Source organism: Olea europaea, unplaced genomic scaffold (genome assembly GCF_002742605.1).
Source record: "Olea europaea var. sylvestris unplaced genomic scaffold, O_europaea_v1 scaffold1775, whole genome shotgun sequence".
Lineage (NCBI taxonomy): Eukaryota > Viridiplantae > Streptophyta > Magnoliopsida > Lamiales > Oleaceae > Olea > Olea europaea.
In genome coordinates this window covers 114,525-141,378 of record NW_019235481.1, presented here as the reverse complement: position 1 = coordinate 141,378, position 26,854 = coordinate 114,525, and the positions used below count along the sequence as shown (strand labels likewise).

Genomic DNA, 26,854 nt, shown 5'->3' with positions numbered 1-26,854 from the left:
AAATTTGATTCAAAATTCTCGTGACTCATCCCCTCATAAATTGTCAAACCATTTAACCTTATAATTAGGCCTCGTTTGGCCCTTGTTTTTTGAAATGAAAATGAGTGGAATTGTATTTTTTTTTAACAAAAATTAGTGGTTGAAAAAGAATGAAAGATTTTTTTATTTATGTGTAATATATTTTTATGGAAGATTGTGATTGAAAATAGGAGAAAGAAAAATGAAATGTAATTTAATGGGGCCAAAGTCATTGTTTGATCACATTATTTTTAAAATATATATTTTCACTTATTTTTAACTACATATTCTTAAAAATAATAATATTACACGTAAATCCAAATTTTTTTCTTATTTTTAAGTAAACATTTTTCATTAATCTACTATTCTAAAATGCATTTAAAAAAAAAAATAAAAGAAAGAAAGAAAGAAAAGAAGGGAGCTCAAACAGGCTCTTGTATCAATAGGTTAGGGACTAATATCAAGATTTCCATTAAATTTGTATAATTGATGCTGCAAATGAAAAGCAACAAAATAAAAGTCATACAAAATTAAGCCCCGTTTGACACCAATTATTTGGACTTATAATGTGAAAAATAGTATTTTTTTGAAGATTGTGAGGTTAAAAAATTTTCGATTTGAGTGTAATATTATTTTATTGAAAATTGTGTAGTTGGAAGTAAGAGAGAGAAAAAATTAAATTAAATTAAATTAAAGAGTTTTAAAGGGGACCAAATGGGGGCTAAAAAATTAGATTGTGTAGTTGGAAGTAGGTGATTTTCATGATTTTTAAATTACATTTTCCTTTTTTTTTTAAACTATAAATTTTTTAATATAATAATATTACACACAAATTAAAAAAAAATCTTATTTTTTAACCACATAATTTTCATCAATTTATTATTTTAAAATATATTTTTGCCCTCGTTTGACCCTCATTAATTTTCATTATATTACATTCCATCCACACAATCTTTCGTAAAATAATATTATACATAAATTAAAAACATTTTTTTTTTTTAATCATTCATTTTTTTTAAAAAAATATCATTCCACCCATTTTCATTTTTTAAAAAATGGGGGCCAAACGTCATCTGAAAATGGGGTTCCATAATTTTTGTAAATTATAAATATTTTTTTCTGACGAAAATCAATACACAACTGCGAGGGAAAAACCCCCTTGAAAACAGAAGTTTTTCCTCCAAAATTTTCAAATGCTCCCTCCATTGTGTTTCCCTCTCCCTCTGAATCGAAATCTATGTATGTTTGTCTCTCTTATACTCTTTTCTCCACATTGTAGATAGACAAGGAAAAATGGGGAAGCAGAACAAATCAAGAAAACCAGAATTGGTAGGTAAAGGCAAGGTAACTCCGGTTCAGGTTGCATTCATCGTGGATCGTTATCTTTCCGACAACAATTACATAAATACTCGCTCCACTTTTCGGTCTGAAGCATCCCATTTGATTGCCAAATCTCCAGTTCAAGAAGTAAATCTTTTAATAATATTTTCGTTTTCCAGGGATTTATTGTGTTTTGAGCCGAAGATTTATTACGGGGTTTCGTTTTTGTGCTTCAGGCGCCGAAGAGTTTGCTGAGTTTGGGTGCAATACTGGATGAATATATAACGTTGAAGGAGCAGAAAGTGTTATTGGATCAAGAACGGTGCCGTTTGGAGCAGGAGAAGTTGAAGCTTCAGAAATTGCTAACAGGCATGCAGGATGTCATGAATGCTTATAATGCTAGCGGAAATAATGTTGTTACTCCTCCGCTGCCCCTGCCGCTGCCGACAGCTATGGCATCTCAGAAAATGGTACAATCGAGGGCTATAGTACCTCCATCTGACCCTGCACTTATGACGCCAGCAGGTAAATTTTAACACCTCTTTGTACTCAGTTTTGATCAGTTATGGTTTGATTTGTTCGTCGAGACAGAATCTTTTGCTTGAGATCTGGAACCTCTAGATGAAATTTTCTTAATTTTGGTGTTTCCGCTCCAATATGCCTTAGTCAATAGAGAGTTTTAGTTTTCATTGGGGGTTTTCAATTTCTACTCGAATTAATTTTATGAGTTAGTGACATATAAATTGTAGCTACCACAATCCACGTAGTTGCTGAGTGTTGCTTATCTCTTGTCGAGAACAATTAACTTGAAAATATTGTTGAAACCCTGTAACACTTTCTTCGTGCACAATGGCTTAAACTGCAATGGGATCTTGACATCAATTTTCATTGGCAGTGCATTGAGTTCATTGCTTAAGCCATTTTCTACATTTAAGAATTCAAATTTCTATTCTAGGCAGCTGAATCAAAGCATGGTGAAACTTAAAGTCTTGCTTCGTGGATTTGGGATTAAATATTGAGATACTTGGTTTCAATTTTTATCCTTCATTAAGAGACACTATCAGCAATGCTATGTAAACTTGATGTTCTTAAACAAGATCTATCAAGAAACTCATAAATGTTTCTTCATTTGTATTTCTACTATGTATACTAAATTGGCATGAATTCATTGCTCGCTTATAAAGGCCAAGGAAGTTATAGTAATCGGTTGCCCTTTCTTACCTAGTATCCATTGTTATCATCAGGTTGTTATCCTATGTACAATACTTCAGTTACGATGTCTACATCTGGGCCCTCCAACTCTCAAACAGATCCAAAAACTTTCTCTACCCCGATTACAAATCAGCCCAGTGGTAAAAGGAAAAAATGCAAAGACGTTTCAGATGCTTTAGTGACTGCTAAGAGATGTAGCAGGCGAATACAAACCAAAGGTAAATTCTTTGCAGAAGTTGGTCTCCTTCATATGTTATTTTACTTGCAATTGTCTTGGTGCTCATTAGCTGTCTATTTTATTTGTAGATCCAAACATACCTCCCCAACTAAGCAATGCGGAAGCAAAACAGGAAAGTTCCTCGAAAGGTTCTACAGTTGAGTTGTCTGCTGATGACAATTCACCTGGTGGTTCGCTAGTTCATGGATCTAATGTTGTCAAGTGTTTGTTCAATCAGAATATTCCATCCCCTCCAGCTAATTGCTCTGTTCCTAAAACACCTACACGGGCATTTTCCACTGAAACTGACAAATCAATTTCTCCTTTGGTTACTGCTACTCCCTGTGAACACATTACTCCTCAACAAACTGACTGCACCATAATCTCTTCGGAGACAATTCTAGTAAGCCCTGCCAAACAAATAGCCTACTATAGAATAGAGAAAAATCACTGCATTTCAACTTACTCACCAGTAAAGGCAAACTCGACAAGGTCTAACAAGGACCATGCTGCTAAAGGAAGGCTAGATTTTGGTTCTTCCGATATGCCCATAATTGCAGAGAACCAAACACCTGATGGTACATCAACATCTGAATCTGACAGGGAAGGAAATATCCTTGACTTGGATTTTCCGAATTTGGATGCTTTGGGGTTGGACTTTAATCTTTCTGAACTTCTGGTTGACTTTGATCTTGGTGGCGAAGGACTTGATTTTTCTTCACAGCAAGCAACCAATTATACTCCAGATTCCTCTTCTGGGTAAACTATTCTTGCTTTCTCTATGATAACCATTTTATCTAATTTTCCTCATTACCTAAATCTCTACTTACTGATGGCAGATCGCCTCATACATCAGAATACCAAGTTATGTCACACTTTTTGTCAACCACGAAGGGAATTCTTCCAGAGGAAGCAAATTTATCAGGTAATTACTCATGAGTTATGCGAATTGATGCAGTCTTACTTGTTGATTATAAAACACTAAATTTGTTTTCGCAATCTTGTACACCAGAAGGTCCAGATTCTGTTACCACTCTGAAATCTGTCACTAAATGTATCAAGATCTCAAGTCCTGGTAATTTTTAATCCAAGATCTTTTTTTCAGTTTCCTTTTATGTTTATGGTACATATTAAGGTTTAGACTATTTGCTCTGTTGCAGCTAAAAAACAGAGTTCTTTGGATCCGGAGAATTTTTCGGCCTAAAATTTACTGGATAACACTACAGGCGATTTTTTATACTGATATGGTACCAGTTTAGGACTCCCAACAATATTTACTCTGATATTCAGTTTTAGGTTGTCCTTATGCGTCAGCACTATGTGAAGTCATAGTAATTTGTTAGGATGACAAGTCATTTAACTTTGTTCAGTTCTGGTGGCAACCATCCTTGTTGAATATAAGAATATTGGTTGCATGTCAGTAGCTAAAATCAAAACATTAAGTGCTTGTTTGGTACCGATTAAAAGCTAATTAAAATCAATTTTTTTATTGTTATTTCACTATTTCAATTGCTCTTTGAATTTTTTTCTCACAATTAGAACTCACTTTATCTCTAACGATCAAAAAATCAATTAACAAAATTCATACCAAACAAGCTCTAAAACTACAATGTTATTATGGCTATTGTAAGTTTACTATAATCACTCTTTTAGTGATGAAATTATTGCTATTGCATTTGGTCCATGATGATCCATGGTTTTAAGTAAGGATGTCATATAGTTGCAATTTTAGGCCTATGAGAGTTGTTAACCGGAAGATTGACTTATATTAGTCGAGTTTTGGAACATTCACAACTTCAAAACTGAGTTACAATAACTGTAAAGTTTAATGATAGGTGGACGACTTATCTGAAAAGGCTAGACAATGATGATGTCTAAAACAATTTAGTGTTAAGCTTCTTGGACAGGGGATTGGGACAGGGAATTGGGACAGGGGGCATGTGGCGCCCCCCTATTGGAGGGGTAGCTGACCGCGTCAGCTACCCCTCCAATAGGGGGGCGCCACGTGCCCCCTGTTGCCAAACCCTGTCCCAATCCCCTGTCCCCCTAGCATCTCTCAACAATTTATGTCAGTTCAATCTCAATTTTACAAAAGATTAGCTGGATCATGACCATTTCCTTGTAGTGTCCAATCATGTGAAGTTGCCTGTTCAGAAATAAATAATGAAGAACATTGCAGTCATAAGAATCAAGTAGGAATATAAGAAAGAATTCCCGCTGTTTTTTCTTCTTGAAAGACGGGGGGGAAAACTATATCAGCAATATTAAACCTTTTACATTGTAATTAAGCCAAATATTTCTCCAATTTCTCCACCTCTTCAGTACTTCCAATGTACAAGGGCACTCGCTGATGTATCTGCACGAAAATACAACAAAAGATCAAAATTGGAAGATAAAACCTGAGGACTATAATGTAAACAATTTGCAACGGAGATGAAATTTCCTTGTATCATTTGACACACCTCGGTTGGTTGAATGTCAAGGACTCTGTTTTGCCCATCTGATCCTTTGCCACCAGCTTGTTCAACAATGAAGCTCATTGGTGCACATTCATACAGGAGTCTAAGCTTCCCATTTTCGCTCTTCTTGTCTCTGGGATACCCGTAAATCCCACCATATAACAAAGTCCTATGAAAATCACCAACCAAACTACCAATATATCGAGCAGAATAAGGTTTGCCACTTGGACCAGGATCCTTAAGATCATCAATGTACTTCTTCAATTTATCATCCCACAACTGGTAGTTCCCTTCATTAAAAGCATAAATCTTTCCGGCCTTCGGTATCTGAATGTTTTCTTGAGTAAGCACAAATTCCCCAAACATGGGGTCCAATGTGAACACATATACACCTTTTCCTAAGGTGATCACAAAAATCACAGAGCTCGAGTACATGCAATAGCCTGCTGCGAGAAGATTATTTCCAGGTTGACACACATTCACTACACACCTCTGTACCACATTGTCAAGCTGCAACAGATCAGATTGTACAAAATTCTTATTTTCGGTAGATTTTATTTCAGTCTTGACTTATGCTACAAATTTTCATTAGTTAAATAAACATAGAATGCAGTATACCGTGGCATCATCTCCAATATCTGCTAGGCACTCATCATTGGGAGTGTAAATTCCAAAAATCGAGCCAGTGGACACAGCAGCATCAATGTTGGATGATCCATCAAGAGGGTCGAAAACAACAATGTAGTTGCCAGAGTAACTCTCTTCCACAGCCACTGGTACATCTTCTTCCTCAGATGCAATAATTCCTGTCCTTCCACTTGACCTCAAGCAATTAGAGAACACCTGATATTTACATCGTGCTTATAACATACTACTAAACCAGTCTGTTTAAAAGCTTAATCTGTTAGAATAACGCACATTTATTTATTTAATCTAGTATTAAACAATCCCCAGAAATTTCAAGCTCTGCTTGTCTACGTGCTTCATAAATGGATAGAGTCGGCTCAACAACTGCACCAGCTCTGATACCATGTTAAACTACTGTATTTACAGGGGTAGACATTACCTCATTGGAGATGACATCGAGTTTTTTCTGATCCTCTCCTTGGACATTAACAGCGCCCTGAACTCCCGTGAGGTTAGAAATGCTAGCCCTTTGAACTAGAGAAGCAATCTGCTTACACGCCATTGAAATACTCGAAAGTACTATAGTGAGCTCAGCATCAATAATACCAGCCTGTTCTTGCTTCAACAGCCAGTTAGTCAATGTCTCAATTTCATACCCACTCTTCCTCTTTGTCACTGCATCCGTCGTCACCGCCATGCACCGGACTCCGGCTCCACCACCTGCCACCTTTGTACTCCGTCTGACGCCACCGGTGAGAGTCTTGGCGTCCAACCTGCATAGTTGGAAGGGGGAGAGACGAGAGATAATGGAACTTGAAAAGAGAAGATGTGATGCTGATGAAGTTGCAGCCATGGTGATTTTTCTTGGATACTTTTTAGTTCTCTCTTAAAAATCTTCTCTCCCAATTTGTGACTCAGGTTTGTATCATTTCTAGAATTTTATTTTTAGATTGTAAGGCTGGTAACAATTTCTGCTCATCTGGTCCCACTTATCTTCCTCTCAAGTTGAGACGCGGATATTCCTTTTATATAAGATGGAAATAATTATATATTAAAAGTCTAGTTAGATTATATTCATTTGGTTAGCTTTATTACTTAATATTGCATGGTTTCTTGAATTTAAATATTAATTTTTGAAAATAAATTAATAGTTTTTATATACGTTTTCGTGACATTTCATGTCCTATTTTTCAGAAATAATGTTTATGACTATCCTATTTGTTCCATTTCGTTTTTGTGCAACCTAGGGAGAGATAGGTTTGACAGAAAATTGGCTAAGCATTTTAGATTTCACATACCTTAGCTCTGTAAATTGTAAGAGTATTTATAGAGTTCAAGGTCCTAACATGTGTTCCTTTAGAAAACTATCTCGATTAATTTGCCACTAGATATTTGTGGGAGAGTATCTCCAGCTCATATAGACCGATGATGATGATAACTTTAGATTAATATCATTATTATTTCTCTTAGGACTGGACATAGTTCAATTCGATTCATAACCGAATCAGAGTTTCAGGTATTTAGTAAGTGGAACCGTCAAGTTTAAATTTAATTATAAAATCTTTCGGTTCGAATTCATTCGGTTAGATTCCATACCATAATTAGAAATTTTAACATTTACAACAATACTTGATTAATCCAATTAACGTCATATTCAATATTAGCTTTTATAACAACACTATCTTCATACTTGAACATAGTTTAATTTTAAAATATACAAATAATAAGTTTTCTAATAATATCTATTCACCAATATATGCAAATTATCTTGATTAAAGTGGAGAAAATTAATAAATAAGGCAAAAAAGGGTAAGATGAAGAGAGGCATAGCCACTCAATTTTGATTATTTGAAATTTGAATTACAAAGTTGAGTTAGGGCTGAATATAGGAAAATAATATTTTAGGCTCAATTAGTTAGTTGATAAATGAAACAGGATAATGATATCTTTGAGCTCAATTAGTTAGTTGGCAAGTAAAACAGAATTTTTTTTAAAAAAAATTTTGGCTTGTTGAATATAAGAATTGAAAAAGAAAAATTAAAGAGATTCAATTCTTATTCGGTTCTTGATTTAGAACCGAGAAATGAATCAAATCAGTTGGTTCTAGATTTTGATTACCTGTTCTAGTATTTAATTTAAGAATAATTGCTCGATTATATTTAATTTAATTCGGGTCCGATTTGATCCGATTCAATTTGGGAGTTTTGTCTAACTTTAAAATTTTCTCTCAAGCGTTTTTGTATTAATATAATTTCGATGGATTTTCCAAAATGTGTGTTTGTTATTAAACGATTGGAAACTTCAAATGCAGACATCTAAAACATGCAATCACGTCCATTAACAAGAAACCAGTGAAAACCCGGCCAACGATGTCTCCTTAGATAACCGCCTTTGTCGGAACTTATACCTTTTTATGGAATTCACCACTTTACATATACACAACTCATCCATTGAATTTTTCTCGCAAACCCATTTATTCTTCACACTCTTCTCCAAATCAGAAAACAATGCATCAAATTCAAGCCATGGCTGTTTCTTCAATCAAATCGCCATTCATCCTCTTCTTTGCGCTCTCCCTCTTCCTCCAAGGAGCATTCGGTACATCCCAATCTCTCTCTCTCTCTCTCTCTCTCTCTGTATATATATGTGTGATTTTTAATATATATCTTTCTCTGAATCAGCTGAGGTGATTTGCGACAATTTGCCGACGAATTTTTGTTCCTTTGCAATCGCATCATCGGGTAAAAGATGTGTGTTGGAGAATTACAGAGACGACTTCGGAAAGCTGGAATATGCATGCAAGACGTCGGAGGTGGTTGTTGAGAGAATGGCTGGATATATAGAGACCGATCAATGTGTAAAAGCATGTGGCGCTGATCGGAGCTTCGTCGGAATATCTTCAGATGCATTACTTGTACCGCAATTCACCAAAAGCCTGTGCTCGCCGGCATGTTATCAAAATTGCCCTAATATTGTTGACCTTTATTTCAACCTAGCTGCCGGAGAAGGAGTATATCTACCTCGTCTGTGCGAGAAACAAAAGACCGAGCCTCACCGTGCCATGTTGGAGCTTTTGAGCAGCGGTGGTGTCGCCCCTGGTCCGGTGGCCGAAGAACCTATTGGTTCTGTCGCCGATGCACCAGCTTCTTCGCCTTTCTAATTAATTAATTTAATTCTCATAATTTTTACAAGTATTATAATGAAATTATCGAAGAACGGTTTCTTGCATTGCTTTGGATTGGGTTCGCGGACAACCAATATTTAGATTGAAATTTTTTAATTATTTAAATATTGAGTTTATAAATCATGTAAATTTTATTCATTCACGGATTTTAATTAATTTTTAGTTTTATTTGAATAGATTTAGAAAATTAACATCGATTTAATCAAACAAATGTTGGCATTTGTATACTATTACTTCTCACGATACCATATCAAACTTACAAAAATGTAAAATGAAATCAAGGTTACAAATAAATAAAAACAATCAAATAAACAATAACAGTACAATAATAAATAATATTTCTGAAGAATATTAACATTTAGGAAGATCTGGAGGAGGTGGTGGCAATCTTGTTGACGGGGTCGGTCCATTCTCGACAACCAAAGCAGTCGCAAGACCCCAAGGCAAGTGTACATCCAAATGACAATGCATCAACCATACACCTAAAATAACCACATTTTCAAATGTAGAATATATTAATACATGCAAACTTCACATATAGGCAAAGTGATATAAAACATGCTATATGAAATTAGAAAAGTTCGTCCTTTTTCTCAAAGGTGGACGCATTCTTATGCTTGAGATTGACGACGGTCTAACTTACCTGGATTATTTGCTCGAAATCTGACCACAGCCCATCCTCCAACTGGTACTCCAATGGTATTACGCTCTTGTGGGTTAACAAAATTGAATTTTTTGCTGTCCCTAGTCCTATTGAAGTTGCCAAATCCTTGAGCCAAAACATAGAAGTTGAATCCATGCAAGTGTATAGGATGATTTTCGATCCCAATTAAAGCTGTATTCTGCATCACAATCTCTACCGTTGCATTGTACTTAACTTCCTTTACTTTTGTCGACTTCGTAGTCATTATGATTGCCCGATTGAGGCTGTTATTAGGGTTTGTGTAATCAAATCTCACTGGTGGAGTACTTGGGAAATCAGTGGTATAAACTCCACCGACGTTGTTGAAAAATGCCTCCAACATCAATAATTCCTGTCCTTCCACTTGACCTCAAGCAATTAGAGAACACCTGATATTTACATCGTGCTTATAACATACTACTAAACCAATCTGTTTAAAAGCTGAATCTGCTAGAGATAACGCACGTTTATTTATTTAATTTAGTATTAAACAATCCCCCGAAATTTCAAGCTCTGCACGTCTACGTGCTTCAGAAATGGATAGAGTCGGCTCAACAACTCCACTTAAACTATTGTATTTACAGGGGTAGACATTACCTCGTTGGAGATGACATCGAGTTTTTTCTGATCCTCTCCTTGGACATTAACAGCACCCTGAACTCCAGTGAGGTTAGAAATGCTTGCCCTTTGAACTAGAGAAGCAATCTGCTTACACGCCATTGAAATACTCGAAAGTACTATAGTGAGTTCAGCATCAATAATACCAGCCTGTTCTTGCTTCAACAGCCAGTTAGTCAATGTCTCAATTTCATACCCACTCTTCCTCTTTGTCACTGCATCCGTCGTCACCGCCATGCACCGGACTCCGGCTCCACCACCTGCCACCTTTGTACTCCTTCTGACGCCACCGTTGAGAGTCTTGGCGTCCAACCTGCATAGTTGGAAGGGGGAGAAACGAGAAATAATGGATTGGGAACTTGAAAAGAGAAGATGTGATGCTGATGAAGTTGCAGTCATGGTTATTTTTCTTGGCTACCTTTTAGTTTTCTCTCTTACAAAATCTTTTCTCCCCCAATTTGTGACTCAGGTTTGTATCATTTCTTGAATTTTTATTTTTAGATTGTATGGCTGGTAACAATTTCTGCTCATCAGGTCCCACTTATCTTCCTCTCAAGTTGAGACGCGGATATTCCTTTTATTTAAGATGGAAATAATTATATATTAAAAGTCTAGTTATATTAAATTCATTTAGTTAGTTTTATTACTTAATATTGAATGGCTTCTTGAATTTAAATATTAATTTTTGAAAATAAATTAATAGTTTTAATATACGTTTTCGTGACATTTCGTGTCCTATTTTTCAGAAATAATGTTTATGAGTATCCTATTTGTTCCATTTCTTTTTTGTGCAACCTAGGGGGAGAAAGGTTGACAGAATTTTGGCTAAGCGTCTTAGATTTCACGTACCTTAGCTCTGTAAAATTTGAGAGTATTTATAGAGTTCAAGGTCTGCATGAGGCATTCTCACCTTATTGACGTGCTTTTTCCCACTTATGTGTTGAGTCTATTGACGCTGATGTATTGTCGATCCATCGTTGACTAACTTGAAATGGTGGTGATTAATGATTAATAATGGGCACTTTCGTCTGCGCTTTCTAAACGCTTACCTATAATTTGTCTAGATGATGTCAAATTGCTTTGCTTTAATCTCATTGAGTCATACATTTTTCTTTGTTCGGACAAACCGGCATATGATTAATTGATTTTATGGCCTAATATGTGTTCGTTTATAAAACTATCTTGATTAACCTGCCACTAGATATTCGTGGCAGAGTATCTCCAGCTCATATAGACCGACGATGACGATGACGATAACTTTAGATTAATATCATTATTATTTCTCTTAGGACTGGATATAGTCCAATTCAATTCGGAACCGAATCCAAGTTTTTAGATATTTCGTAAGTGGAATCGCCAGGTCTAAATTTAATTATAAAATCTTTTTGTTCGGTTAGATTCCATACCATAATTAAAACTTTTAACATTTACAACAATACTTGATTAATCCAATTAATGTCATAATCAATCTTAGCTTTTATAACAACACTATCTTAATACTTAAACATAGTTTAATTTAAAAATATACAAATAATAAGTTTCTAATAATATCTATTCGGCAATTTATACAACTTACTTGATTAAAGTGTTGAAAAAAAAAAAAAAACCTTAGTTCACTCAATTTTGATTATTTGAAATTTGAATTACAAAGTTGAGTTTGGGCTGAAAATAGGAAAATAATAATTTAGGCTCAATTAGTTAGTTGATAAATGAAACAGGATAATGATATTTTTAAGCTCAATTTATTAGTTGGCAAATAAAACAGGAAAAAAAATTAAAATAATTTGGCTTGTTGAATAAAAGAAATTAAAAAAAAATTAAGGAGATTCGATTCTTATTCGGTTCTTGATCTAGAATCGAGAAACGAATCAAATTCATCGGTTGTAGATTCTGATTGCCTGTTCTCGTATTTAATTTTAGAATAACTGCTCAGTTCTATTCAATTTAGTTCGGCTCCAATTTGATTCGATTCAATTTGGGAGTTTTGTCTAACCTTAAAATTTTGTCTTAAGCGTTTTTGTATTAATACAATTTCGATGGATTTTCCTAAATGTGTGTGTAATAAACGGTTGGAACCTTCAAATGCAGGCAATCACGTCCATTAACAAGAAACCACACAGAAACCAGTGAAAATCCGGCCAACGATGTCTCCTTAGATAACCGCCTTTGTCGGAACTTATACCTTTTTATGGAATTTCGTTCGCACCATTTCCAATTTAACTCAATAAACTTTCTCCTCCACCACTTCATATATACACAACTCATCCATTGAATTTTTCTCGCAAACCCATTTATTCTTCACGATCTTCCCCAAATCAGAAAACAATGCATCAAATTAAAGCCATGGCTGTTTCTTCAATCAAATCGCCATTCATCCTCTTCTTTGCGCTCTCCCTCTTCCTCCAAGGAGCATTCGGTACATCCCAATCTCTCTCTCTCTCTCTCTCTATTTATGTAAATAAATGTGTAATTTTTAATATGTATCTTTCTCTGTATCAGCTGAGGTGATTTGCGACAATTTGCCGACGAATTTTTGTTCATTTGCAATCGCATCATCGGGTAAAAGATGTGTGCTGGAGAATTACAAAGACGACGTCGGAAAGCTGGAATATACATGCAAGACGTCGGAGGTGGTTGTTGAGAGAATGGCTGGATATATAGAGACCGATCAATGTGTAAAAGCTTGTGGCGCTGATCGGAGCTTCGTCGGAATATCTTCAGATGCATTACTTGTACCGCAATTCACCAAAAGCCTGTGCTCGCCGGCATGTTATCAAAATTGCCCTAATATTGTTGACCTTTATTTCAACCTAGCCGCCGGAGAAGGAGTATATCTACCTCGTCTGTGCGAGAAACAAAAGACCGAGCCTCACCGTGCCATGTTGGAGCTTTTGAGCAGCGGTGGTGCCGCCCCTGGTCTGGTGGCCGAAGAACCTACTGGTTCTGTCGCCGATGCACCAGCTTCTTCGCCTTTCTAATTAATTAATTTAATTCTCATAATTTTTACAAGTATTATAAATGAAATTATCGAAGAACGGCTACTTGCATTGTTTTGGATTGGGTTCGCGGAAAACCAATATTTAAATTGAAAATTTTTAATTATTTAAATATTGAGTTTATAAATCATGTAAATTTTATTTATTCACGGATTTTAATTAATTTTTAGTTTTGTTTGAATAGATTTAGAAAATTAACATCGATTTAATCAAATAAATGTTGGCATTTGTATACTATTACTTCTCACGATACCATATCAAACTTACAAAAATGTAAAATTGAAATCAAGGTTACAAATAAATAAAAACAATCAAATAAACAATAACAGTACAATAATAAATAATATTTCTGAAGAATATTAACATTTAGGAAGATCTGGAGGAGGTGGCGGCAGTCTTGTTGACGAGGTCGGTCCATTCTCGACAACGATAGCAGTAGCAAGACCCCAAGGCAAGTGTACGTCCAAGTGACAATGCATCAACCATACACCTAAAATAACCACATTTTCAAATGTAGAATATATTAATATATGCAAACTTCACATATAGGTAAAGTTATATAAAACATGCTAGATGAAATTAGAAAAGTTCATCTTTTTTCTCAAAGGTGGACGGATTCTTAAGTTTGAGATTGACGACGGTCTAACTTACCTGGATTATTTGCTCGAAATCTAACCACAGCCCATCCTCCAACTGGTACTCCAATGGTATTACGCTCTTGTGGGTTAACAAAGTTGAACTTTTTGCTGTCCATAGTCCTATTGAAGTTGCCAAATCCTTGAGCCAAAACATAGAAGTTGAATCCATGCAAGTGTATAGGATGATTTTCGATCCCAATTAGAGCTGTATTCTGCATCACAATCTCTACTGTTGAATTGTACTTAACTTTCTTTACTTTTGTTGACTTCGTAGTCATTATGATTGCCCGATTGAGGCTGTTATTAGGGTTTGTGTAATCAAATCTCACTGGTGGAGTACTAGGGAAATCGGTGGTATAAACTCCACCGACGTTGTTGAAAAATGCCTCCAGCATTGACAATTTATTAGGAAACTGGAAAGATACATTATTCATGCTCGCAGCAAATCTTTGCCCAAGTGGGCCTGGGCAGGATGTGTTCCCTGGGCTTCCACATGCAACCAAGCCCAGCCCAACAGTTATGAACATGCGTTCGTCCACTTCTTGTGGTACGGGGGCCCAGAAAGGCCCAGTAACAAGCCCAGTTAGATTGCTAAAAAATTTGTGGGCTGTGGGTGTGTCATTAAATGCTGGAAGGATAGGCATTTTTGGGGTGGATTGAGTAGCACCATTGTACACTATAATCCCAGTTGTTGTAGTGTTATCAAATGGAACTCCTGCTGCACTAGCATAGGGATTTGCAGCCATGTAGTACAGTGCTGGTGGCTGATCGGTCTCCAAGAGAACATCGGTTGTTTGTCCGGGCCCCGTTACCACTACGTCGGTGACATAGGGATTTGTGTATGCAGCATCGACTGCAACTACTGTCATTTTGTGATCGGCTATTTTGAAAAATAGTTGATTATTGAGAGCGGCATTGATGATACGCAAGAGATATGTTTTTCCTCGTTCCACATTTAGCCGATATGTCCCTGCTACAAATGATAGTATTTTCTATGACTTAACAAAATCTTCACGTAAAAGTGCTAAAAATTAGTAGAAATCATGTGCATGTTAACTTACTATTTGAAGAGCATGGGTAAAGATCCCCGGTGCGACCATTGATTGTGTACGCGTCCGATACATTAGGTGCGTTTCCAGTGGCTAGAGCTTCATTTTCTACATCAATTACATTAGCATTCCACCATTCTCCTGCAATCACACGAATAAAATGAAATTCGTATAAAATATTAAAAGATAAACATAAATTTATTTATTTAGTTAATTACCAAGAAGAATTGGGACTTCTTTGTGAGGCTTTGGAAACGGATATGACCGACCAGCCCTGGGTCGGATAATTAAGGCTCCATAAACTGTCGCCCGGAGCCACTGAACATGTGCATGCCACCAGAGAGTCCCCTCCTGTCTAGTAATGTTAAACCTATAGGTGTAACTGTGTCCGGGCCGGATCGGACACTGGGTTGCGAATTCGGGTCCATCAGCCCACCCGCTGAGTAACTGGAAAACTCCATGCCTGTTACACAAAATATATTCTAATTTATCCTCTGCAAATGATAATGATAGATAATTAAAATAGCCTTCAAAAGTTTGGAAATAGACGATTCCCTTGTTTTGATTTGATTTATTCGTCTAGTGGTTGAATTTCGAATATCCTTGACCTTCAAGAATATTTTATCTATCAAGAAGAAGACATACATATGCTTTTTTCTTTGTTTTTTTTTTTTTTAAATTTTAAAAATGACAACTGTATTGAAGACAGATAATGAGACCTGATTATTAATCTAAACATGCACAAGTTAGCTGCATGCAAAATTTGCTACTAATTTGGAACATTAGTTGCAATTCGATTATTTCGTTCATATCTATTAGTTGACGAGTAGAAAAGCACATGTGACAACTAGTTGTCAGATATTGGACAAATAACTAGATTATCACGTTACCTTTTGTTTGAATGAAATTAATAGATTTGAATTGAGCGACCAACTTGAAAAATATTTGCATTTAATGGCCAGATATTTGTATTTACCATGAAAAGCACTTTTCATATGATCAACTGCTTATGATCATTAAAATGGGGGAGAGAGAAAATATTGCTAATACTTATGCCCCCAGGGTACATCTCTAAGTGGTAAAAGGGGAGGGTGGAGAAATCCAACTTTACTTGAAACTGTCGTGTCAAGGGTTCGAATCCTGAAATATGGATTTGGCTCTTGGGTAAGTATAAGTGTACAAGCAGCCTTCCACCCTGTACCCTTGGAGGCATAACTTGCGATTTACCTCCCTCACGATATTCCAGGGCAGGGATGGTGGGAGACCCTTAAGGTTGGGGTTCAACCCTTTATAAAATGGGGGAGAGAGAGAATCTTACCAATGAATAGTGAGATTGTACGGGGAGAGGTTAAAAACATGGACGACTAGCGTATCGCCCTCTCGTACATGGAGAGATGGTCCTGGAAGACTTCCATTTACTGACTTTTTATATTGATATGGTACCAGTTTAGGACTCCCAACAATATTTACTCTGATATTCAGTTTTAGGTTGTCCTTATGCGTCAGCACTATGTGAAGTCATAGTAATTTGTTAGGATGGCAAGTCATTTAACTTTGTTCAGTTCTGGTGGCAACCATCCTTGTTGAATATTGGTTGCATATCAGTAGCTAAAATCAAAACATTAAAACTACAATGTTATTATGGCTATTGTAAGTTTACTATAATCACTCTTTTAGTGATGAAATTATTGCTATTGCATTTGGTCCATGATGATCCATGGTTTTAAGATAAGGATGTCATATACTTGCAATTTTAGGCCTATGAGAGTAGTTAACCGGAAGATTGACTTATATTAGTCGAATTTTGGAACATTCACAACTTCAAAACTGAGTTACAATAACTGTAAAGTTTAATGATAGGCGGACGACTTACCTGAAAACGCTAGACAATGATGAAGTCAAACAATTTGTCAGTTCAATCTCAATTTTACAAAAGATTAGCTGGATCATGACCATTTCCTTGTAGTGTCCAATCATGTTAAGTTGCCTGTTCAGAAATAAATAATAAAGAACATTGCAGTCATGAGAATCAACTCTTTAGTAGGAATATAAGAAAGAATTCCCGCTGTTTTTTCTTCTTGAAAGACGGGGGAAAACTATATCAGCAATATTAAACCTTTTACATTGTAATTAAGCCAAATATTTCTCCAATTTCTCCACCTCTTCAGTACTTCCAATGTACAAGGGCACTCGCTGATGTATCTGCACGAAAATACAACAAAAGATCAAAACTGGAAGATGAAACTTGAGGACTATAATGTAAACAATTTGCAACGGAAATCAAATTTCCTTGTATCATTTGACACACCTCGGTTGGTTGAATGTCAAGGACTCTGTTTTGCCCATCTGATCCTTTGCCACCAGCTTGTTCAACAATGAAGCTCATTGGTGCACATTCATACAGGAGTCTAAGCTTCCCATTTTCGCTCTTCTTGTCTCTGGGATACCCGTAAATCCCACCATATAACAAAGTCCTATGAAAATCACCAACCAAACTACCAATATATCGAGCAGAATAAGGTTTGCCACTTGGACCAGGATCCTTAAGATCATCAATGTACTTCTTCAATTTATCATCCCACAACTGGTAGTTCCCTTCATTAAAAGCATAAATCTTTCCGGCCTTCGGTATCTGAATGTTTTCTTGAGTAAGCACAAATTCCCCAAACATGGGGTCCAATGTGAACACATATACACCTTTTCCTAAGGTGATCACAAAAATCACAGAGCTCGAGTACATGCAATAGCCTGCTGCGAGAAGATTATTTCCAGGTTGACACACATTCACTACACACCTCTGTACCACATTGTCAAGCTGCAACAGATCAGATTGTACAAAATTCTTATTTTCGGTAGATTTTATTTCAGTCTTGACTTATGCTACAAATTTTCATTAGTTAAATAAACATAGAATGCAGTATACCGTGGCATCATCTCCAATATCTGCTAGGCACTCATCATTGGGAGTGTAAATTCCAAAAATCGAGCCAGTGGACACAGCAGCATCAATGTTGGATGATCCATCAAGAGGGTCGAAAACAACAATGTAGTTGCCAGAGTAACTCTCTTCCACAGCCACTGGTACATCTTCTTCCTCAGATGCAATAATTCCTGTCCTTCCACTTGACCTCAAGCAATTAGAGAACACCTGATATTTACATCGTGCTTATAACATACTACTAAACCAGTCTGTTTAAAAGCTTAATCTGTTAGAATAACGCACATTTATTTATTTAATCTAGTATTAAACAATCCCCAGAAATTTCAAGCTCTGCTTGTCTACGTGCTTCATAAATGGATAGAGTCGGCTCAACAACTGCACCAGCTCTGATACCATGTTAAACTACTGTATTTACAGGGGTAGACATTACCTCATTGGAGATGACATCGAGTTTTTTCTGATCCTCTCCTTGGACATTAACAGCACCCTGAACTCCAGTGAGGTTAGAAATGCTTGCCCTTTGAACTAGAGAAGCAATCTGCTTACACGCCATTGAAATACTCGAAAGTACTATAGTGAGTTCAGCATCAATAATACCAGCCTGTTCTTGCTTCAACAGCCAGTTAGTCAATGTCTCAATTTCATACCCACTCTTCCTCTTTGTCACTGCATCCGTCGTCACCGCCATGCACCGGACTCCGGCTCCACCACCTGCCACCTTTGTACTCCTTCTGACGCCACCGTTGAGAGTCTTGGCGTCCAACCTGCATAGTTGGAAGGGGGAGAAACGAGAAATAATGGATTGGGAACTTGAAAAGAGAAGATGTGATGCTGATGAAGTTGCAGTCATGGTTATTTTTCTTGGCTACCTTTTAGTTTTCTCTCTTACAAAATCTTTTCTCCCCCAATTTGTGACTCAGGTTTGTATCATTTCTTGAATTTTTATTTTTAGATTGTATGGCTGGTAACAATTTCTGCTCATCAGGTCCCACTTATCTTCCTCTCAAGTTGAGACGCGGATATTCCTTTTATTTAAGATGGAAATAATTATATATTAAAAGTCTAGTTATATTAAATTCATTTAGTTAGTTTTATTACTTAATATTGAATGGCTTCTTGAATTTAAATATTAATTTTTGAAAATAAATTAATAGTTTTAATATACGTTTTCGTGACATTTCGTGTCCTATTTTTCAGAAATAATGTTTATGAGTATCCTATTTGTTCCATTTCTTTTTTGTGCAACCTAGGGGGAGAAAGGTTGACAGAATTTTGGCTAAGCGTCTTAGATTTCACGTACCTTAGCTCTGTAAAATTTGAGAGTATTTATAGAGTTCAAGGTCTGCATGAGGCATTCTCACCTTATTGACGTGCTTTTTCCCACTTATGTGTTGAGTCTATTGACGCTGATGTATTGTCGATCCATCGTTGACTAACTTGAAATGGTGGTGATTAATGATTAATAATGGGCACTTTCGTCTGCGCTTTCTAAACGCTTACCTATAATTTGTCTAGATGATGTCAAATTGCTTTGCTTTAATCTCATTGAGTCATACATTTTTCTTTGTTCGGACAAACCGGCATATGATTAATTGATTTTATGGCCTAATATGTGTTCGTTTATAAAACTATCTTGATTAACCTGCCACTAGATATTCGTGGCAGAGTATCTCCAGCTCATATAGACCGACGATGACGATGACGATAACTTTAGATTAATATCATTATTATTTCTCTTAGGACTGGATATAGTCCAATTCAATTCGGAACCGAATCCAAGTTTTTAGATATTTCGTAAGTGGAATCGCCAGGTCTAAATTTAATTATAAAATCTTTTTGTTCGGTTAGATTCCATACCATAATTAAAACTTTTAACATTTACAACAATACTTGATTAATCCAATTAATGTCATAATCAATCTTAGCTTTTATAACAACACTATCTTAATACTTAAACATAGTTTAATTTAAAAATATACAAATAATAAGTTTCTAATAATATCTATTCGGCAATTTATACAACTTACTTGATTAAAGTGTTGAAAAAAAAAAAAAAACCTTAGTTCACTCAATTTTGATTATTTGAAATTTGAATTACAAAGTTGAGTTTGGGCTGAAAATAGGAAAATAATAATTTAGGCTCAATTAGTTAGTTGATAAATGAAACAGGATAATGATATTTTTAAGCTCAATTTATTAGTTGGCAAATAAAACAGGAAAAAAAATTAAAATAATTTGGCTTGTTGAATAAAAGAAATTAAAAAAAAATTAAGGAGATTCGATTCTTATTCGGTTCTTGATCTAGAATCGAGAAACGAATCAAATTCATCGGTTGTAGATTCTGATTGCCTGTTCTCGTATTTAATTTTAGAATAACTGCTCAGTTCTATTCAATTTAGTTCGGCTCCAATTTGATTCGATTCAATTTGGGAGTTTTGTCTAACCTTAAAATTTTGTCTTAAGCGTTTTTGTATTAATACAATTTCGATGGATTTTCCTAAATGTGTGTGTAATAAACGGTTGGAACCTTCAAATGCAGGCAATCACGTCCATTAACAAGAAACCACACAGAAACCAGTGAAAATCCGGCCAACGATGTCTCCTTAGATAACCGCCTTTGTCGGAACTTATACCTTTTTATGGAATTTCGTTCGCACCATTTCCAATTTAACTCAATAAACTTTCTCCTCCACCACTTCATATATACACAACTCATCCATTGAATTTTTCTCGCAAACCCATTTATTCTTCACACTCTTCTCCAAATCAGAAAACAATGCATCAAATTCAAGCCATGGCTGTTTCTTCAATCAAATCGCCATTCATCCTCTTCTTTGCGCTCTCCCTCTTCCTCCAAGGAGCATTCGGTACATCCCAATCTCTCTCTCTCTCTCTCTCTCTCTCTGTATATATATGTGTGATTTTTAATATATATCTTTCTCTGAATCAGCTGAGGTGATTTGCGACAATTTGCCGACGAATTTTTGTTCATTTGCAATCGCATCATCGGGTAAAAGATGTGTGCTGGAGAATTACAAAGACGACGTCGGAAAGCTGGAATATACATGCAAGACGTCGGAGGTGGTTGTTGAGAGAATGGCTGGATATATAGAGACCGATCAATGTGTAAAAGCTTGTGGCGCTGATCGGAGCTTCGTCGGAATATCTTCAGATGCATTACTTGTACCGCAATTCACCAAAAGCCTGTGCTCGCCGGCATGTTATCAAAATTGCCCTAATATTGTTGACCTTTATTTCAACCTAGCCGCCGGAGAAGGAGTATATCTACCTCGTCTGTGCGAGAAACAAAAGACCGAGCCTCACCGTGCCATGTTGGAGCTTTTGAGCAGCGGTGGTGCCGCCCCTGGTCTGGTGGCCGAAGAACCTACTGGTTCTGTCGCCGATGCACCAGCTTCTTCGCCTTTCTAATTAATTAATTTAATTCTCATAATTTTTACAAGTATTATAATGAAATTATCGAAGAACGGTTTCTTGCATTGCTTTGGATTGGGTTCGCGGACAACCAATATTTAGATTGAAATTTTTTAATTATTTAAATATTGAGTTTATAAATCATGTAAATTTTATTCATTCACGGATTTTAATTAATTTTTAGTTTTATTTGAATAGATTTAGAAAATTAACATCGATTTAATCAAACAAATGTTGGCATTTGTATACTATTACTTCTCACGATACCATATCAAACTTACAAAAATGTAAAATGAAATCAAGGTTACAAATAAATAAAAACAATCAAATAAACAATAACAGTACAATAATAAATAATATTTCTGAAGAATATTAACATTTAGGAAGATCTGGAGGAGGTGGCGGCAGTCTTGTTGACGAGGTCGGTCCATTCTCGACAACGATAGCAGTAGCAAGACCCCAAGGCAAGTGTACGTCCAAGTGACAATGCATCAACCATACACCTAAAATAACCACATTTTCAAATGTAGAATATATTAATACATGCAAACTTCACATATAGGCAAAGTGATATAAAACATGCTATATGAAATTAGAAAAGTTCGTCCTTTTTCTCAAAGGTGGACGCATTCTTATGCTTGAGATTGACGACGGTCTAACTTACCTGGATTATTTGCTCGAAATCTAACCACAGCCCATCCTCCAACTGGTACTCCAATGGTATTACGCTCTTGTGGGTTAACAAAATTGAATTTTTTGCTGTCCCTAGTCCTATTGAAGTTGCCAAATCCTTGAGCCAAAACATAGAAGTTGAATCCATGCAAGTGTATAGGATGATTTTCGATCCCAATTAGAGCTGTATTCTGCATCACAATCTCTACTGTTGAATTGTACTTAACTTTCTTTACTTTTGTTGACTTCGTAGTCATTATGATTGCCCGATTGAGGCTGTTATTAGGGTTTGTGTAATCAAATCTCACTGGTGGAGTACTTGGGAAATCAGTGGTATAAACTCCACCGACGTTGTTGAAAAATGCCTCCAACATCGACAATTTATTAGGAAACTGGAAAGATACATTATTCATGCTCGCAGCAAATCTTTGCCCAAGTGGGCCTGGGCAGGATGTGTTCCCTGGGCTTCCACATGCAACCAAGCCCAGCCCAACAGTTATGAACATGCGTTCGTCCACTTCTTGTGGTACGGGGGCCCAGAAAGGCCCAGTAACAAGCCCAGTTAGATTGCTAAAAAATTTGTGGGCTGTGGGTGTGTCATTAAATGCTGGAAGGATAGGCATTTTTGGGGTGGATTGAGTAGCACCATTGTACACTATAATCCCAGTTGTTGTAGTGTTATCAAATGGAACTCCTGCTGCACTAGCATAGGGATTTGCAGCCATGTAGTACAGTGCTGGTGGCTGATCGGTCTCCAAGAGAACATCGGTTGTTTGTCCGGGCCCCGTTACCACTACGTCGGTGACATAGGGATTTGTGTATGCAGCATCGACTGCAACTACTGTCATTTTGTGATCGGCTATTTTGAAAAATAGTTGATTATTGAGAGCGGCATTGATGATACGCAAGAGATATGTTTTTCCTCGTTCCACATTTAGCCGATATGTCCCTGCTACAAATGATAGTATTTTCTATGACTTAACAAAATCTTCACGTAAAAGTGCTAAAAATTAGTAGAAATCATGTGCATGTTAACTTACTATTTGAAGAGCATGGGTAAAGATCCCCGGTGCGACCATTGATTGTGTACGCGTCCGATACATTAGGTGCGTTTCCAGTGGCTAGAGCTTCATTTTCTACATCAATTACATTAGCATTCCACCATTCTCCTGCAATCACACGAATAAAATGAAATTCGTATAAAATATTAAAAGATAAACATAAATTTATTTATTTAGTTAATCACCAAGAAGAATTGGGACTTCTTTGTGTGGCTTTGGAAACGGATATGACCGGCCAGCCCCGGGTCGGATAATTAAGGCTCCATAAACTGTCGCCCGGAGCCACTGTACATGTGCATGCCACCAGAGAGTCCCCTCCTGCCTAGTAATGTTAAACCTATAGGTGTAACTGTGTCCGGGCCGGATAGGACACTGGGTTGCGAATTCGGGTCCATCAGCCCACCCGCTGAGTAACTGGAAAACTCCATGCCTGTTACACAAAATATATTCTAATTTATCCTTTGCAAATGATAATGATAGATAATTAAAATAGCCTTCAAAAGTTTGGAAATAGACGATTCCCTTGTTTTGATTTGATTTATTCGTCTAGTGGTTGAATTTCGAATATCCTTGACTTTCAAGAATATTTTATCTATCAAGAAGAAGACATACATATGCTTTTTTCTTTGTTTTTTTTTTTTTAAATTTTAAAAATGACAACTGTATTGAAGACAGATAATGAGACCTGATTATTAATCTAAACACGCACAAGTTAGCTGCATGCAAAATTTGCTACTAATTTGGAACATTAGTTGCAATTCGATTATTTCGTTCATATCTATTAGTTGACGAGTAGAAAAGCACATGTGACAACTAGTTGTCAGATATTGGACAAATAACTAGATTATCACGTTACCTTTTGTTTGAATGAAATTAATAGATTTGAATTGAGCGACCAACTTGAAAAATATTTGCATTTAATGGCCAGATATTTGTATTTACCATGAAAAGCACTTTTCATATGATCAACTGCTTATAATCATTAAAATGGGGGAGAGAGAAAATATTGCTAATACTTATGCCCCCAGGGTACATCTCCAAGTGGTAAAAGGGGAGGGTGGAGAAATTCAACTTTACTTGAAACTGTCGTGTCAAGGGTTCGAATCCTGAAATATGGATTTGGCTCTTGGGTAAGTATAAGTGTACAAGCAGCCTTCCACCCTGTACCCTTGGAGGCATAACTTGCGATTTACCTTCCTCACGATACTCCAGGGCAGGAACGGTGGGAGACCCTTAAGGTTGGGGTTCAACCCTTTATAAAATGGGGGAGAGAGAGAATCTTACCAATGAATAGTGAGATTGTACGGGGAGAGGTTAAAAACATGGACGACTAGCGTATCGCCCTCTCGTACATGGAGAGATGGTCCTGGAAGACTTCCATTTACTGCAGTGATCACTTGTGTCTTGCATAATTGTTGGATGGTAAGATTTTTCACCTATATAAAGAAAATTGCATGTTAATGCAAATATCCTTTTTTTTTTTTTAAATATGTACAGAAGATGGCTGACAGAATCTATACAGATGAGACACAATTGAGGGTTTTTTTTTTTCACTATTTTATTCACATGGAGCCATCTCATGTGAAAATTTCGTATTATTTCTGTCAAACCCATTTCTATACAAATGGATTTTCTCATTTTTCTTTCTAACATCAATTGATGTTTAAAAGAATCAAGCACATATTTGACATCGTTAGACATGATCGACCATTAATATATATTACACGAATATGTCAATCACACCTATGACTTATTTCATGAAGTGAAATGTATAATACTCAACTAAAGAAATTAAAGTTTTAAGCTAAAAAAAAAACTTTTTTTTTTTTTTTTGAAGCAGCCATTTTTGAAACAAAACACTATTTCAACTATTTTTATTTCCAAAAAATGGGGGGCCAAACGGGGGTAGAGTGTACATTCATTTTTATTTTTACTTTTTACTACGGGTTTTTCAAAACTAGATCTTTTAAACCCACAAGTCAACAATAAAATGAAATACAAATGTAATATTTAAAATATGTATATTATACTTAAATTATGAATTAGAAGTTAACACTAATGTGACGACCCGAGTTTTAGGATTCGAGAGTCACTAAATCTTTATCTTGAAAAAAGAAAAAAAAAAAACTATTTTTTACAACTTAAAATTATTAAATACTATCAAATTTTGACATCGAATAAATAAATCTTCTAAAGTTAAAAATAAGGCCCCGTTTGATTGGATGAATTTTCCCCACCTTTTTAAGTGTTTGATTGGCAAATTTTTCTAAGCAATTCATTTTCTAGCTTCACCATCACGTGACCAAGTATTTCACTATTATGAGGAATTGCAATTCTTATGGGTTAGATGGGAAACTTTTTTTTTTTTTTTTTTTTTTTTGACATAACAAAATGGAGAAATAGAGATGTCAGACTGGGATGATGGCTTGACATGGAATGCTTGGGAATGGCCCGATAAAAGTAACCCGCTAAATCGGCGAGTAAACCGAGTGGGCCAATTCATGGACCGTTAGATGCAAAATTAGATTCAAAACGATTAAAATGACCTGACCTTATTGAGAATTATAAAACCTTAGCCCTTGTTTGAGCACCGTTATTTGGTAAAATAGTTTGTGGAATAGTGATTTTTCGAAGGATGTGATGTTGAAAAATAGAAAGAACATATATGATTGAAAATGAGTTTGAAGAAAAATAGATTTCAAACAAGGGCCTAATTCTATTCCACCAAGAACAATCAATTCGAAAAGGAAAAATAAACACTCAAAAACATACGAGATTTATAGATGTTCGTTTCAATATGAGATTAAGTCATCTCTCACCGCTTTAGTAATTTACCATAATGGGAAAAAAAAAAACAATTCTTTGCGTCACAAAAATCATGTAAGTGCTGCGTTGGTATATTTTTTGCTATTGTTGTGTTGAAAATAATGAAAATTGCTTAGTTTTTTTTTTTGATAAATTCTGTCAAACTTTTTCTGTACCTATAGCATAACTAATGGATAAATTTGATCCTTAATCCAGATTTGAGAATACCTAAATATCTAAATTTTGTCATTACAGTATGAAACTAGTGTGCTATAAATATATTGAATTTGTTGGTTTTAAATTTGAAGGCCGTTGAAAAAACAGTTGCCTTGTGTATCACGTACCCTCACCCCATTCGACCAACTTTACCTTCCTCCCCCAACAAGACAACTACTTTTATAGAAAAAAACTAAACTAAACATACATACACATAAAATAATATGTAACTATGTTTTAAAAGTAAACTAATTAATAAATCCAAATTCTCAATGTTTGACTATGCAAGTCAAATTGTCACATTTGACCACCGAACAAAATGTGTTTTTTCTAGTTAATTGATGTGCCTCAACATTTCCACATATATGATTGGTTGGTCAAATCGGATATTGTGAATATTAATTTTTTTTACTTGAGTGCTAGAGATAGATGAAGTAGTAAGTATAAACAAAATCGAATTCAAAGGCGAATAGCTAGTGTGTGATTGTGAATGTTAAACATTTGACATCATTGTAGCCAAAATTTGTAGTATTTGAAAAACAACTTTGAATCTAAATTAAATTTAGCAAAATCTAGACTCAAATACTAAATCGAATCTCAATTGGCAAAAATTCTCAAATATAAAAAGCAATCAAATTCAAATTAATTTGAAATTACCTTCTTCTATTTTAACGTACGTTTGATCTTTGAATAATTTAAAAAAAAAA

The 26,854-nt window shown here is 35.7% G+C and overlaps 10 protein-coding genes across 12 annotated transcripts in view; 4 read left to right on the top strand and 6 right to left on the bottom strand.

Moving 5' to 3' along the window:
- Nucleotides 1-1,165: 1,165 nt before the first annotated feature.
- LOC111378124 lies at nucleotides 1,166-16,543 on the top strand. Of its 3 annotated transcripts, XM_023001297.1 has the most exons (8): nucleotides 1,166-1,485; nucleotides 1,575-1,863; nucleotides 2,583-2,768; nucleotides 2,857-3,526; nucleotides 3,607-3,692; nucleotides 3,780-3,842; nucleotides 3,928-4,018; nucleotides 16,464-16,543. In XM_023001297.1, the coding sequence occupies exons 1-7, from the start codon at nucleotides 1,312-1,314 to the stop codon at nucleotides 3,969-3,971; spliced, it is 1,512 nt and encodes a 503-aa protein (XP_022857065.1). In that variant the 5' UTR covers nucleotides 1,166-1,311; the 3' UTR covers nucleotides 3,972-4,018; nucleotides 16,464-16,543. The 3 variants fall into 3 exon arrangements, with proteins under 3 accessions (XP_022857065.1, XP_022857066.1, XP_022857064.1); XM_023001298.1 differs by lacking the exon at nucleotides 16,464-16,543 and having other exon boundaries at nucleotides 3,783-3,842; nucleotides 3,928-4,262; XM_023001296.1 differs by lacking the exon at nucleotides 16,464-16,543 and having other exon boundaries at nucleotides 3,928-4,262.
- LOC111378127 (fructose-1,6-bisphosphatase, chloroplastic-like) lies at nucleotides 4,927-6,763 on the bottom strand. The gene is made up of 4 exons (XM_023001300.1): nucleotides 6,293-6,763; nucleotides 5,845-6,069; nucleotides 5,230-5,736; nucleotides 4,927-5,123 (listed from the first exon to the last, which is right to left on the bottom strand). Exons 1-4 carry the CDS (start codon nucleotides 6,704-6,706, stop codon nucleotides 5,052-5,054), a joined length of 1,218 nt encoding a protein of 405 aa, XP_022857068.1. The 5' UTR covers nucleotides 6,707-6,763; the 3' UTR covers nucleotides 4,927-5,051.
- On the top strand, nucleotides 8,379-9,078 carry LOC111378140. The gene is made up of 2 exons (XM_023001312.1): nucleotides 8,379-8,451; nucleotides 8,535-9,078. The coding sequence occupies exons 1-2, from the start codon at nucleotides 8,379-8,381 to the stop codon at nucleotides 9,011-9,013; spliced, it is 552 nt and encodes a 183-aa protein (XP_022857080.1). The 3' UTR covers nucleotides 9,014-9,078.
- LOC111378139 (laccase-7-like) lies at nucleotides 9,322-10,062 on the bottom strand. Its single transcript, XM_023001311.1, has 2 exons — nucleotides 9,681-10,062; nucleotides 9,322-9,519 (listed from the first exon to the last, which is right to left on the bottom strand). The coding sequence occupies exons 1-2, from the start codon at nucleotides 10,060-10,062 to the stop codon at nucleotides 9,389-9,391; spliced, it is 513 nt and encodes a 170-aa protein (XP_022857079.1). The 3' UTR covers nucleotides 9,322-9,388.
- Nucleotides 10,061-10,811, bottom strand: LOC111378137 (fructose-1,6-bisphosphatase, chloroplastic-like; the record flags this gene model as incomplete). The annotated part of the gene is made up of 2 exons (XM_023001310.1): nucleotides 10,317-10,811; nucleotides 10,061-10,108 (listed from the first exon to the last, which is right to left on the bottom strand). Coding segments are annotated over exons 1-2 (468 nt in total), but the record flags the coding sequence as incomplete, so codon positions are not given.
- LOC111378128 lies at nucleotides 12,583-13,445 on the top strand. Its single transcript, XM_023001301.1, has 2 exons — nucleotides 12,583-12,753; nucleotides 12,837-13,445. Exons 1-2 carry the CDS (start codon nucleotides 12,663-12,665, stop codon nucleotides 13,313-13,315), a joined length of 570 nt encoding a protein of 189 aa, XP_022857069.1. The 5' UTR covers nucleotides 12,583-12,662; the 3' UTR covers nucleotides 13,316-13,445.
- LOC111378136 (laccase-7-like) lies at nucleotides 13,538-16,538 on the bottom strand (the record flags this gene model as incomplete). Its single annotated transcript, XM_023001309.1, has 5 exons — nucleotides 13,538-13,823; nucleotides 13,985-14,941; nucleotides 15,033-15,161; nucleotides 15,239-15,483; nucleotides 16,339-16,538. Coding segments are annotated over 5 exons (1,662 nt in total), but the record flags the coding sequence as incomplete, so codon positions are not given.
- A 496-nt stretch (nucleotides 16,544-17,039) lies between the features above and the next one.
- On the bottom strand, nucleotides 17,040-18,883 carry LOC111378125 (fructose-1,6-bisphosphatase, chloroplastic-like). Its single transcript, XM_023001299.1, has 4 exons — nucleotides 18,392-18,883; nucleotides 17,944-18,168; nucleotides 17,329-17,835; nucleotides 17,040-17,222 (listed from the first exon to the last, which is right to left on the bottom strand). Exons 1-4 carry the CDS (start codon nucleotides 18,809-18,811, stop codon nucleotides 17,151-17,153), a joined length of 1,224 nt encoding a protein of 407 aa, XP_022857067.1. The 5' UTR covers nucleotides 18,812-18,883; the 3' UTR covers nucleotides 17,040-17,150.
- A 1,872-nt stretch (nucleotides 18,884-20,755) lies between these two features.
- Nucleotides 20,756-21,390, top strand: LOC111378135. Its single transcript, XM_023001308.1, has 2 exons — nucleotides 20,756-20,828; nucleotides 20,912-21,390. Exons 1-2 carry the CDS (start codon nucleotides 20,756-20,758, stop codon nucleotides 21,388-21,390), a joined length of 552 nt encoding a protein of 183 aa, XP_022857076.1.
- Nucleotides 21,391-21,698: 308 nt separating this feature from the next.
- LOC111378133 (laccase-7-like) overlaps nucleotides 21,699-26,854 on the bottom strand; it is a 6,124-nt gene continuing 968 nt past the window's right edge. Inside the window, exons 2-6 of the mRNA XM_023001307.1 lie at nucleotides 24,411-24,562; nucleotides 23,312-23,556; nucleotides 23,106-23,234; nucleotides 22,058-23,017; nucleotides 21,699-21,896 (exon numbers count right to left, since the gene is read on the bottom strand). Of these exons, the coding sequence (XP_022857075.1) occupies nucleotides 21,766-21,896; nucleotides 22,058-23,017; nucleotides 23,106-23,234; nucleotides 23,312-23,556; nucleotides 24,411-24,562 (1,617 nt within the window). The 3' untranslated portion in view covers nucleotides 21,699-21,765. The remainder of the gene's footprint in view (nucleotides 21,897-22,057; nucleotides 23,018-23,105; nucleotides 23,235-23,311; nucleotides 23,557-24,410; nucleotides 24,563-26,854) is intronic.

Coding starts and splice junctions, on each gene's coding strand:
- LOC111378127 (XM_023001300.1), bottom strand. CDS start 6,706: ATGGCTGCAACTTCATCAGCATCACATCTTCTCTTTTCAAGTTCCATT. Junction 5,737..5,844: donor ATATTGGAGATGATGCCACG/GTATACTGCATT, acceptor GATCTGTTGCAG/CTTGACAATGTGGTACAGAG. Junction 5,124..5,229: donor TTGACATTCAACCAACCGAG/GTGTGTCAAATG, acceptor ATTTTCGTGCAG/ATACATCAGCGAGTGCCCTT.
- LOC111378140 (XM_023001312.1), top strand. CDS start 8,379: ATGGCTGTTTCTTCAATCAAATCGCCATTCATCCTCTTCTTTGCGCTC. Junction 8,452..8,534: donor CTTCCTCCAAGGAGCATTCG/GTACATCCCAAT, acceptor TCTCTGAATCAG/CTGAGGTGATTTGCGACAAT.
- LOC111378135 (XM_023001308.1), top strand. CDS start 20,756: ATGGCTGTTTCTTCAATCAAATCGCCATTCATCCTCTTCTTTGCGCTC. Junction 20,829..20,911: donor CTTCCTCCAAGGAGCATTCG/GTACATCCCAAT, acceptor TCTCTGAATCAG/CTGAGGTGATTTGCGACAAT.
- LOC111378124 (XM_023001297.1), top strand. CDS start 1,312: ATGGGGAAGCAGAACAAATCAAGAAAACCAGAATTGGTAGGTAAAGGC. Junction 1,864..2,582: donor TGCACTTATGACGCCAGCAG/GTAAATTTTAAC, acceptor TGTTATCATCAG/GTTGTTATCCTATGTACAAT. Junction 3,693..3,779: donor AGAGGAAGCAAATTTATCAG/GTAATTACTCAT, acceptor CTTGTACACCAG/AAGGTCCAGATTCTGTTACC.
- LOC111378139 (XM_023001311.1), bottom strand. CDS start 10,062: ATGTTGGAGGCATTTTTCAACAACGTCGGTGGAGTTTATACCACTGAT. Junction 9,520..9,680: donor ATTTCGAGCAAATAATCCAG/GTAAGTTAGACC, acceptor TGGTTATTTTAG/GTGTATGGTTGATGCATTGT.
- LOC111378128 (XM_023001301.1), top strand. CDS start 12,663: ATGCATCAAATTAAAGCCATGGCTGTTTCTTCAATCAAATCGCCATTC. Junction 12,754..12,836: donor CTTCCTCCAAGGAGCATTCG/GTACATCCCAAT, acceptor TCTCTGTATCAG/CTGAGGTGATTTGCGACAAT.
- LOC111378125 (XM_023001299.1), bottom strand. CDS start 18,811: ATGACTGCAACTTCATCAGCATCACATCTTCTCTTTTCAAGTTCCCAA. Junction 18,169..18,391: donor TCGATGTCATCTCCAATGAG/GTAATGTCTACC, acceptor TGTAAATATCAG/GTGTTCTCTAATTGCTTGAG. Junction 17,223..17,328: donor TTGACATTCAACCAACCGAG/GTGTGTCAAATG, acceptor ATTTTCGTGCAG/ATACATCAGCGAGTGCCCTT.